Source organism: Syngnathus acus, chromosome 1 (assembly GCF_901709675.1).
Source record: "Syngnathus acus chromosome 1, fSynAcu1.2, whole genome shotgun sequence".
NCBI lineage: Eukaryota > Metazoa > Chordata > Actinopteri > Syngnathiformes > Syngnathidae > Syngnathus > Syngnathus acus.
The window spans coordinates 13,266,704-13,278,995 of NC_051087.1; the positions used below are offsets into that span (position 1 = coordinate 13,266,704).

General features: G+C 48.4%; 2 protein-coding genes across 2 annotated transcripts in view; both read left to right on the plus strand.

The window, feature by feature from the left end:
* Nucleotides 1-12,292, plus strand: part of LOC119122085 (C-type mannose receptor 2-like) — a 184,243-nt gene that overhangs the window by 115,987 nt on the left and 55,964 nt on the right. The gene's annotated exons all lie outside the window — the stretch shown is intronic.
* On the plus strand, nucleotides 5,879-7,268 carry LOC119121461 (group XIIB secretory phospholipase A2-like protein). The gene is made up of 4 exons (XM_037249041.1): nucleotides 5,879-5,885; nucleotides 5,994-6,082; nucleotides 6,201-6,366; nucleotides 6,842-7,268. The coding sequence occupies exons 1-4, from the start codon at nucleotides 5,879-5,881 to the stop codon at nucleotides 6,958-6,960; spliced, it is 381 nt and encodes a 126-aa protein (XP_037104936.1). The 3' UTR covers nucleotides 6,961-7,268.

Sequence of the window (12,292 nt, forward strand, 5' to 3'; positions counted from 1 at the left end):
TTGCAAGAAGTACGCAACTAACTGCGCACCCTTTGGAAATATTGCATTTCGGCATAAATTGGTCATAAAATGTGATCTGATTTTCATCTAATGGACACCATTTTCTTGAAGCAATACCACACAATTATGTTGACATGTTTTTTTGTTTTCTGGAAGTCATTAGATTTTTCTTCACCTCACAATGCACTCTCCACGCGAAGGGGGAGTAGCAGCAGTGCTAATCTGCCATACTATGGACTGATGAACATCAAAACTTGACCCTTGTCACCGTTTCCACCTTCATCTTTTCTTCTTCTTAGGCCTTTTCATTCCTTTCGGAACATAGGCCATCGATGAAGAGTTTCCACCCTCGTCTGTCTTTTGCCATTTTCTCCAGCTGTTTCCACGACAGTCCATCTTCTTGATATCCAGCTCTGTGCTCCTTCTCCAGTTGTTTTTGGGTTTCCCTCTGCTTCTTTTGCCTTGTGGGTTCCATGTTAACGCCTGTTTGGTTATAGCCGTGTTGTTTTTTCTCAGGGTATGTCCTATCCAGCTCCACTTCCTCCTCATAATCTGTATCTCGTGTTTCTTGTTTGGTGCGGTCCCATAGGCTGGTGTTGCTGATGCGGTTGGGCCAGAAGATCCTGAGGATGCGTCTTGGGCAGTGATTTGTGAAGGTTTGCAGTTTAGCAGTGATGTGTTTGGTGGTCCTCCATGTTACTGATCCATATAGCAGCACTGTTTTGACGTTGGAGTTGAAGATTTTGAGTTTAGTATTGAGTGAAATGTTTTTGGTTTTCCACATCTTATCTAATATGTTGAATGCTGTTCTTGCTTTCCCTATTCTTGATTTCACATCTTCCTCCGTTCCACCGTCCACTGCAATTACACTTCCTCGGTATGTGAATCTGTCTACCTCTTCCAGTGGGCAGCCCCTGAGGTTAATGGGGTTTGTGTTTTTGTTGTTTACTCGCATTACTTTGGTTTTTGCTCCATTTATTTTTAGTCCCAGTCCTGCTGCTGTTTTTTCAAGGAGTTGAGTTTTCTCCTGTATCTCTTGGTGGCTGTGAGAGTAGAGCAATATCGTCGGCAAAGTCCAGATCTTCTAGTTGTTCTGTCAAAGTCCATTGGATGCCTGTCTTGTGGGTAGTTTGTTTCATGATCCAGTCAATCCATAGGAGGAATAGAAGGGGGGAAAGTAGACATCCCTGTTTCACTCTAGTGAGCACGGTGAATGTTTTCTGTATTGGTCCCTGGTGCAGCACTTGGCACTGCATGTCCTGATATGAGCTTTTGATTATGTTGATGAACTTGTGGGGTATTCCGTAATGTGCCATTAAGCTCCATAATAGCTTTCCGGTCTACGCTGTCAAACGCCTTTTCGAAGTCTATGAAATCTACGTAAGCCGGGGTGTTCCATTCTCTCGATTGTTCTATATGATCCTGAGGGTAGCAATTTGGTCAATACATGATCTTCCACTTCTGAAACCAGCTTGATTTTCTCCGAGCTCCTCATCAACCCCTTTCCGTAGTCTTTCTAAGATGATGCGGCTTAGCACTTTGCTCGGTGTTGATAGCATCATGATGCCTCTATAGTTGTTGCAGTCTCTAAGGCAGGGGTCACCAACTCCGGTCCTCAAGGGCGCCAATCCAGCCTGTTTTAGATGTATCCCCCCTGCAACACACCTGATTCAAATAATCAGGATCGCTATCAGCCTTAATAGAGTTTGCTGATCAGCTGATCATTTGAATCAGGTGTGTTGTTGCAGGGCTGCACCTAAAACAGGCTGGATTGGCGCCCTTGAGGACCGGAGTTGGTGACCCCTGCTCTAAGGTCTCCTTTTTGGGGATGACAGCAATAAGCCCATCTTTCCAGTCTGCTGGTATGTTTCCTTCCTCCTCCCATATTTTCCTGATGAATGTGTGAACATGATGGTTGTAGTTTCAACATCTGCAGGTAGGGTGTTGGGAAAAATATACTTTTTATCATTGGATTCTATGTATCTACTTATGTGTGCAAGATTTTCTAACAGGATTGACATTTTGACCTCGTGATAATGAATTGGGAGCATCTGGCTGGCTAAGGAACTCATGTCTGGAGTCATGAGTCGCACTATACAATAAGCCCCATAGTTAGCTATCCATGAACAGATCATGAGGTTGTCATGGGATGGCTGAAGCAGACAAACGTCTTATTTAAGTAGAAGTCATGAGAACGCCACAGAAGTATCCATCCCATGACCACTAAGACTACGTTTTTGTTAAGCTAAAGTCATGAGACGACCATCTGCTTCTGTCCGTAATAGTATCGCTGTCGTCATGAGATGTAATTGTGAATGTCCTTCCTGTCTAAAGAAGCTATGCATTTATGTACACTTGCCCCATTGTTTGTTCCTCAATAAAGGCACGACCAAACTGAGGGAAGGCGCGGATCTCAGCCACACTCGCTGTGTGTCTGGGTCGCCTTCTGCAGAAGTCGCTGGCCATCGAAGACATATCCCGCCTCTGTGAGATTCTGTTCAGATAAATGTGTGGACCCAACATTTTTGGGGGCTCGTCCGGGATTCCTGGAAATCTGCTCGCTGATCCGAGGAGTGTTGAGGACGTCGAATCCGTGCACGGCAGAGGTCCCAGGACCCTGAAGGAAAGCCCTGGGGAGCGATGGTGCAGCCACCATGCCGCGAAGTCCAGTTCAGCACCTCGCGGCGGCGACGATTGACGGAATCTTCAAGAGAAATCTTTCAGAGATTCGGTGAGACCTCTTCGTTGGCTGCGGGGTTGGGTATTTTAGTCCCCGGAAAAAGGGTACCCGGGTAAGGGCGGCGGAGTCCTTGTTGTGAATTCCAAGTGATAGGAATTCGGTCTACAGATGGAACGTGTAGACGTAAATACACCTCGTTTGTGTAAGAAAATTCCGCGTGTGTGAATGTGTGTGTGAATGGTAGCACGTATGTGCTGCATGTAATATAGGGGAAGAAATAACGAATTTCTGTGGAAGCACAGGCAAGAATTCCTCACCAGGAACTGGTCCGAAGCAGGAATTACCACAGAAAGTTGTTATCCCACTAAAGAAACATTCCAGCTTTAGAAATCCCTAGGATTGACAGTTGGACTAAATTCATTAAAATGGGGGGCCGTCAAATGTTACTGACAATGTCAAAGTCAAAGTCAGCTTTATTGTCAATCCCTTCATATGTCAAGACACACAAAGACAATGTATAAGGAGATGAGAAGTATATATGTTAAATAAGTTACCAAACTGAGGCAAGTGTCATTAAGAGCGATGAGGCCGCAAGTATGTTTGTCAGACAATGAAGCCACAGGGGATGGATCAAAATCACATGGGGATGGGTTAAATGCAGAGGACAAATTTCACCACACCCAGATGTGTGGGTGACGATCATTGGGACTTTAACTTTTTAACTCTCACCCCCCACCCTGTTTCTCTCAATAAAAATGCTCTTGCAAAAGGCCTGAGTCAGACCTCATTCGAGCATCGCTGTACGCACAGCGACGAATGACTCTCCATTTGCAAGTACTTAAAAAGGGCATACTGTCTCGCGTGTGGTTCTTGCCAAAAATAAGTTAGAGTGAGCACCACTCTGGTGGTGAGTACAAACTTTGCATAGTCAGGGAACATTAATAAATTGATGATGTCACAGCCAAAAGCGCACATAATCAGAGCCAAAAGCTCACATAATCCCGTACAAAAATGAGACAATTGAAAGAATGAGGAATGGGCGGGGCGGCTCGGTGGCGCACTGGGTAAACACGTCCGCCTCACAGTTAGGAGGGTGCGGGTTCGATTCCACCTCCGGCCCTCCCTGTGGGGAGTTTGCATGTTCATCCCCGGGCCCGCGTGGGTTTTCTCCGGGCACTCCGGTTCCTCCCACATCACAAAAACATGCTTGGTAATGCCGATTGGAGACTCCAAATTGTCCCTAGGTGTGAGTGCGAGTGCAAATGGTTGTTTGTCTCTGTGTGCCCTGCGATTGGCTGGCAACCGTTCAGGGTGTCCCCCGCCTACTGCCCGATGACGGCTGGGATAGGCTCCAGCACTCCCGCGACCCCCGTGGGGACTAAGCGGTTCAGAAAATGGATGGATGGATGGATGAATGGGCGGTGTGCGACAGGAGGCGAAGTGGATGTATGTGCAAAAATGGTTTACAGGAAGGACACTTGGAGATAAAACCGGTAGAGGTGCCAAAAGAAGAGGGGCAGGAGGAAACCAACCAAGAACCCGGCCAAAGGTGATCGCCAAGGCCGAAAGACGGGATGGAAAACTACAGCCCCCACACACCCGAATCACCCGTAATCATTACCCAACCCCACGGAACCAGCTCTCACCGAACCAGCACCCACTCCCATGGAATCAAACTCTCCTGCGAACTTGCCACACCCCCTGACTCATCCATCACCCATCAAACTCGGCCCACACTGGCATGTGCAACTGAATATAAGATGACCAAAGAACCTTGAACGTTGCCTTTTCTGAATGGAGACTTTCTGCTTTTGAGCATGGTCGCACGAAAGGCCCAGCGCTGTATTGTACTTTACTGAAAACAGAGCTTTCTTAACAAGAATTGTGATTGAACTCAACCAACCTGTGTAAGTCTAAATTTTGTTTCAGTGTCTTAGCCTTTTCCTAAAACTGACGAAATAAAACGAGCACGCGGTGAGTACATTGGATAACAGGTGATTGGCTATGGCTTTTGCCATGAGGCGCGGATAGCGCGCTTCCCAAATTGTGGACCAATCCAACAGTCTCCTTCCATACACTTTTCAGGCTGTTCCAGTACTCCTTCACTGGTTGTTCTTGCAGGGCTTGAAACCCGTTCTGAAGGGTGGTTTTATACAGCTCAGTTGTTCCAATGTCTTGGAAGAGCTGAATGTTGTACTTTGTTCTGTTCCCAGAAGGGGTATTGCGGCGCTTGAGTTGGAGTTTTGCAGCCAGTAGGTGGTGGTCTGATCCAGCGTCTGCCCCCCTCTTTACTCTCACATCCAGGAGAGACCGTCTGAACTTCCGGTTGATGCATATGTGGTCAATCTGGTTTTCGGTAGTGTGGTCGGGAGATATCCAGGTGGCTTTATCAACGTGTTTATGGGGGAATATGGTGCCTCCTATGACCAGGTTGGTGTCAGCACATATGTCTGAAAATCTTTCCCCATTTTCGTTCATGGTGCCAAGTCCATGTCTTCCCATGGCCAGTTCGTATCCATTGTTGTTGTTTCCCACCTTGGCATTCATGTCGCCCATGAGTAAGGTTAGGTCTTTTTCCTTCCTGGATTGGAGTAGATGTTGTAGTTGGTTATAGAAGTTATCCTTCATTTCCTCCTCTGCATTGTTGGTAGGTGCATAGCACTGTATGATTTGAAGGTTGATTCTTTTATGGGTGGTTTGGAATCTTGCAGTGATAATTCTTGAGCTGATGGAATCCCAACCGATGAGGGCCTGTTGTGCTTCTTTGGAGAGCATGAGTGCCACTCCTTCTGTGTGTGGTGCTGCTTCCTCTGCATGTCCAGAGTAGAGAATATACTCGCCACTGGCTAGTTTAACTTCACCTGTCTGGGTTACCATTGCCCTATTTGCCAGCTTGACCTGTTACCACCTCTCACGACGGTTACGTTAGGGTTGGATTTTGAGAGGTTTCCACCTTCATACAAGTGAGTAATTCTGAACTGTAGGTGTTCTGATGACATTTTAGATGAGGCCTGGTTTGGACAGGGCAACCAGCATCTCCATTCTTATCATTCATCGGATAGTAGTATTGATGAGTCGAGACATACATACACCACAGTGACAACCTATAATTTTTATCAAGTTAAAAAAAAAAGTACAACACCCTTTTACAGGGCGCCTGATATTGTCAATGTTGTTATCATCTGGGAGGGTCAGAAAATGGACTGTGACCTCAGCTGATGGTTTCATGCTGTTATCTGATTTTTCAAGACGTGTTTGGTCCCAAGAAATATTATATACGTACATGTGATGTCGGATTTTTCTCCTTTCTCAGGTAATCCTCCAATTCCACGTCCTGGGTATCAGATGCCTGAGCCTGATGGGTGCAGCTCATATTTCTTTGGTCTCCCTTTTCCAGAGGGGGTATGCATTTGTTGACCTAAAAATGTCATCAAAACCAGTTTTCAAATGACCTGATTCAAAACTTAATCTTACAGTCATTCATGGTGTATGATTACGACAACCTTTTGTTGTGCCCTAGATGGATATGGGAATCCCCGCCATGACCAAGTGCTGCAACCAGCTGGACATGTGTTATGATACATGTGGCTCAAACAAGTACCGTTGTGACTCCAAGTTCCGCTGGTGCCTCCACAGCATCTGTACCGACCTCAAGAAGAGCCTTGGTTTCGTGTCCAAAGTTGAAGGTTGGTATCCTCTCTTCATACCATTTCCTCATACAATTCTCACCTTGGTGAATGTTTGAGGACCATTTGTTGCATTGTAAAAAAAACACACAAAAAACTGGCTTCTCTTAAATCTAAGTTGCTGAATGATGTCTAACATTTCTATTTCTTTGTAAGTCACTGATGGTTAAATCAGAGCAATCCAATAAATGAGTTGCTTTTGGAAAATTGAGAACCTTTCAAATGCTTTCAATAAGTTGACAAACAATCTGTGCTCAAGAGTTGTTGTTTTTTTAATCCATAAATGAGGGGAACGGTATTTGTTTTTTTCAGGATTATTACCCACTGCTTAACAAAACAAGAGCTAAAACAGCCTACTGAATCACCATTAAGGCCCAGTAATGAGTTTAAAATTGCAGTGTTTTCTGGCAGGTACTGTTGATAATGCTGCTGGAAAGACTGACTTCCACTCTTGTCCGTTACTTTCTCTCATCAGCATGTGAAACGGTGGCAGACACTTTGTTCAACACAGTGTGGACTCTGGGCTGCAGACCCTACATGAACAGCCAGAGAGCATCATGCTATTGCCAAGGAGAAGAGAAAGATGAACTCTAACCTATACCGTATTACTATGAAGAAGACAGTGGAAGTTGCAGTAGCATATCGAAAGTACTATTAAGTACACTAGTATAAGTGGTATTGCAATGAACAGCTACAATGGTATTTTTCGAATGACAATATTGTTGTATTTTCAAAGTATTGCTCTGCTCTATCAGCAATGCTGTTTATTTATGCTTCTAGGTGGGGATAACAATCATAACATGACATTCGTTTTGTTTCAAATACCTTTTAAAAGTGTATTGTATTGACAGAGCTGTAGATAAACTGCATAGCGTACGCTCGAAATAACCTTTGCTAACTATATTAAACTTCCATCCATCCATCCATCAATCCATCCTCTTCTTCCGCTTATCCGGGGTCGGGTCGCGGGGGCAGCAGCTTCAGGAGGGACTCCCAGACTTCCCTCTCCCCAGCCACTTCACTCTAGCTAATCCCGGGGATCCCAAGGCGTTCCCAGGCCAGCTGAGAGACATAGTCTCTCCAGCGCGTCCTGTGTCGTCCCGGGGTCTCCTACCGGTGGGTACATGCCCGGACACCTCCCAAGGGAGGTGTCCAGGAGGCTCCTGATGAGATGCCCGAGCCACCTCATCTGGCTCCTCTCAACGTGGAAGAGTAGCGACTTCTACTCCGAGTCTCTCCCGGATGACCGAACTTCTCACCCTAATCTCTAAGGGAGAGCCCGGACATCCTGCGGAGAAAACTCATTTCGGCCGCTTGTATCGGGATCTCGTTCTTTCGGTCACGACCCATAGCTCGTGACCATAGGTGAGGGTAGGAGCGTAAATCGACCGGTAAATTGAGAGCTTTGCCTTTTGGCTCAGCTCTCTCTTTACCACGATGGACCGGTACAGAGTCCGCATTACTGCCGACGCTGCACCGATCCGCCTGTCGATCTCGCGCTCCATCCTCCCTCACTCGTGAACAAGACCCCAGATACTTAAACTCCTCCACTTGGGGCAGGATCTCATCCCCGATCCGGAGAGGGCATTCCACCCTTTTCCGATCGAGGACCATGGACTCGGATTTGGAGGTGCTGACCCTCATCCCGACCGCTTCACACTCGGCTGCGAACCGCTCCAGTGAGAGCTGGAGATCACGGCCTGAAGAAGCCAACAGCACCACGTCGTCTGCAAAAAGCAGAGACGCGATGCTGAGGTCCCCAAACCGGACACCCTCAACGCCTCGGCCGCGCCTAGAAATTCTGTCCATAAAAATTATGAACAGAATCGGTGACAAGGGCAGCCTTGGCGGAGTCCAACCCTCACTGGGAACGAATCCGACTTACTGCCGGAAATGCGGACCAAACTCTGCATCGGTGATACAGGGACCGAACCGCCCTTATCAGTTGGCTCGGTACCCCGTACTCCCGAAGCACCCCCCACAGAACCTCCCGAGGGACACGGTCGAACGCCTTCTCCAAGTCCACAAAACACATGTGGACTGGTTGGGCGAACTCCCATGCACCCTCGAGGATCCTGCTGAGGGTGAAGAGCTGGTCCACTGTTCCACGGCCAGGACGAAAGCCACACTGTTCCTCCTGAATCCGAGGTTCGACCTCCCAACGGACCCTCCTCTCCAGCACCCCTGAATAGACCTTACCAGGGAGGCTGAGGAGTGTAATTCCCCTGTAATTGGAACACACCCTCCGGTCCCCCTTCTTAAAGAGGGGAACCACCACCCCAGTCTGCCAATCCAGAGGCACTGTCCCCGATTGTCCACGCGATGTTGTAGATACGTGTCAGCCATGACAGCCCCACAACATCAGAGCCCTAAGAAATCCGGGCGGATCTCATCCACCCCGGGGCCTTGCCACCGAGGAGTTTTTTAACTACCTCAGTGACTTCGACCCAGAGATTGGAGAGTCCGCCTCAGAGTCCCCAGGCCCTGCTTCACAATGGAAGGCGTGTAGGTGGAATTGAGGAGGTCTTCGAAGTATTCTCCCCACCGACACACGACCGTCCCGAGTCGAGGTCAGCAGCACGCCATCTCCACTGTAAACAGTGTTGACGTTGCACTGCTTCCCCCTCCTGAGACGCCGGATGGTGGACCAGAATTCCCTTGAAGCCGTCCGGAAGTCATTCTCCATGGCCTCGCCAAACTCCTCCCACGCCCGGGTTTTTGCCTCAGCAACCGCCGAAGCCGCGTTCCGCTTGGCCATCCGGTACCTGTCAGCTGCCTCCAGAGTCCCGCAGGCCAAAACGTTCTTCAGCTTGACGGCATTCCTTACCGCCGGTGTCCACCAGCGGGTTTGGGGATTGCCGCCACGACAGGCACCAATGACCTTACGGCCACAGCTCCGGTCGGCCGCCTCAACAATGGAGGCGCGGAACAATGTCCACTCGGACTCAATGTCCCCCGCCTCCCCCGGGACGTGGGAAAAGCTCTGCCGGAGGTGGGAGTTGAAGCTCTTCCTGACAGGGGATTCCGCCAGACGTTCCCAGCAGACCCTCACAGAGCGTTTGGGTCTGCCAGGTCGGACCGGCATCTTCCCCCACCATCGGAGCCAACCCACCACCAAGTGGTGATCAGTTGACACCTCCGCCCCTCTCTTCGCCCGAGTGTCCAAAACATGCGGCCGCAAATCCGATGACACGACTACAAAGTCGATCAACGAACTGCGGCCTAGGGTGTCCTGGTGCCAAGTGCACACATGGACACCCTTATGCTTGAACATGGTGTTCATTATAGAGAATCCGTGTCGAGCACAGAAGTCCAATAATAGAACACCGCTCGGGTTAGATCGGGGGGGCCGTTCCTCCCAATCACGCCCTTCCAGGTCTCACTATCATTGCCCACGTGAGCATTGAAGTCACCCAGTAGAACGATGGAGTCCCCAGAAGGAGCGCTCTCCAGCACTTCCTCCAGGGACTCCAAGAAGGGTGGGTACTCTGAGCTGCCGTTTGGTGCATAGACACAAACAACAGTCAGGACCCGTCCCCCCACCCGAAGGCGGAGGGAGGCTACCCTCTCGTTCACCGGGGTGAACCCCAATGTGCAGGCGCCCAGCCGGGGGGCAATAAGTATACCCACACCTGCTCGACGCCTCTCACCGTGGGCAACTCCAGAGTGGAAGAGAGTCCAGCCCCTCTCGAGAGGGCTTGTACCGGAACCCAAACTGTGCGTGGAGGCAAGTCCGACTATATCTAGTTGGAACTTTTCTGCCTCGCGCACCAGCTCGGGCTCCTTTCCAGCCAGAGAGGTGACATTCCATGTCCCAAGAGCCAGCTTCTGCAGCCGGGGATCAGACCGCCAAGGTCCCTGCCTTTGGCCGCCGCCCAGCTTGCACTGCACCCGACTCCTTTGGCCCCTCCCACAGGTGGTGAGCCCATGGGAAGGGGGACCCACGTTTCCTTTTCGGGCTGTGCCCGGCCGGGCCCCATGGGCGAAGGCCCGGCCACCAGACGCTCGCCTTCGAGCCCCGCCTCCAGGTGTATTATTTTATTTCAATTTAAGTTACAGTAGTTGGTTGGTTTTCTAAATGATGTTGTAAGATTATGGTGTGAACCATTTTTAGATGTTTATTTTGGGTCATCGAAAATGTTCGTTGCAAGCGCCGACGTGCGAAACCTGACGCCAAAACTGTACAAAGTATAAATCCCCCCCCAAAAAAGGTTTCTGAAAAATACACAATGGTAAACTATGAAGTTCATAGTATGAACTATATTAAAAACAACTAGAATTTGCAATTTCTGTAGAAATTGCGTGTGAAGGCGAAGAAGCTGAATAAAAACTTGGGGAATGCTACAGAATTATGTCAAATGATACTGACAGTCACGCTGCCACCACCGTCCTGAACTTGTCTCTCTTAACAATGTCCGCCAACGTCACTCGGCACCAATCCAATAACCTGTAATCCCCCTCGGGCACAATGTTACTGTTGTGACACCATCACTAGAAAATTTGTGGTGATGTGTATTTTTATGAGGATATTTTTTTACATGTTATATTGTAATAAATAGTGGAATAGACATAAATAGTCTTGAATTAAACTTGAATTCTGACCGGTTATGTTGAGCAATCTTCTGTCTTCTGCTTTTCACTTGCCACCTTCTACAGACCACTTTCACTTCTCTCAAAAGTCCAAGGAGGTTTTTGTACGTCTCTGAGTCACCGTGTCGACCTGCCACTGCCGTAGTAGGCGAAACAGTAGTATTCGGCCAGGTCATCTCTCTGGACATCACTGATGGTCAGAGTGTAGTCAGAGCCGGATCGAGTGCCGCTGAATCGAGATGGCGTGTTGGAGAATTTTGATGATGTGTAGTAGATGAGCGATTTGGGAGCCTGTCCAGGTTTCACTTGGTACCAACTGAGATAGCTACCAATGTTTTGACTCCCTGTGGCCCTGATGGTCACTAAATTTTAGAGCCATGATTCTCTGCTAGTGCTGGACGAGTTCCAATATTGTTACGCAGACGCCTTCTTGTGGCATGTGAGAGAATTACTGAAAGAAATACAATTAACATATCCGATGTTGACCATTGTGGTGGTATTGGAAAGCAAACTTTTTTTTGAGGTGATTCATCATGTTTTAGAGATGGCAGAGGCGCATGCAAATGAAGCTGCGAGCGCACCTGCCTTTGTAAAGTGCGAGGCCGCCACTTCCTGTTTGGACTTGTACTTTTCGGTATTACAGCAAATCATTGCTCATTGACAGTAGACGAGTTTTTGTACGGACGGCTCACCGCTTTGCATCACTGTGGTGGAGTTTCGCTGAAGAAGGAACCAAACTTATCCTTGGTGAGTACTATTTACTTGATCATCTATTATTTTGCATCACAATAATTGATAATTCTCCAGTTCCTTAGCCAGCTTTTGGAAAACGACTAACATTATTTTTGTCAATTTTTACAAAACAAACGCCCAGCCCTTTCTTGAGTAATAGCTAAAAACCTAATTTGATATTAGCTGTTAACGGCTATTTCCCAAAGTGTAGCTGTACCTACAATGCAATGATGGAATAATGTTTATTATGACATATACGTATTAGGACCGTTTGGTCGTTTTTTGCCCAGTGAAAAGGTAAGTGTTTCATAAAGCGTGTTCTTGTAAATTCACATGAGCCGAACCACGACCTAAGTGACATTGAAAGTGTGTGCAATTGGAGAAAACTGCTTGTCTCTTGTCCTGTCCCCCTGACAGCGGGTGAGGTGCATCGGCCCACCGTGACCCTCTTCCCTCCTTCCAAGGAGCAGCTGCAAACGGAACAGGCCACAGCCGTGTGCCTGGCCAAAGGGGGCCCCCAAACCTGGACCCTGGGTTGGAAGGTTGATGGCGCCCCCGCTACCTCGGGGGTATCGCACAGCTCCCTGGAAGAGGCTGATGTAGG

What these genes read in the sequence shown, in the direction of transcription:
- LOC119121461 (XM_037249041.1), top strand. An exon ending in GTCTCCCTTTTCCAGAGGGG is followed by an intron (nt 6,083 to 6,200) that starts GTATGCATTTGT and finishes GTTGTGCCCTAG; the next exon opens with ATGGATATGGGAATCCCCGC. An exon ending in TTTCGTGTCCAAAGTTGAAG is followed by an intron (nt 6,367 to 6,841) that starts GTTGGTATCCTC and finishes TTCTCTCATCAG; the next exon opens with CATGTGAAACGGTGGCAGAC.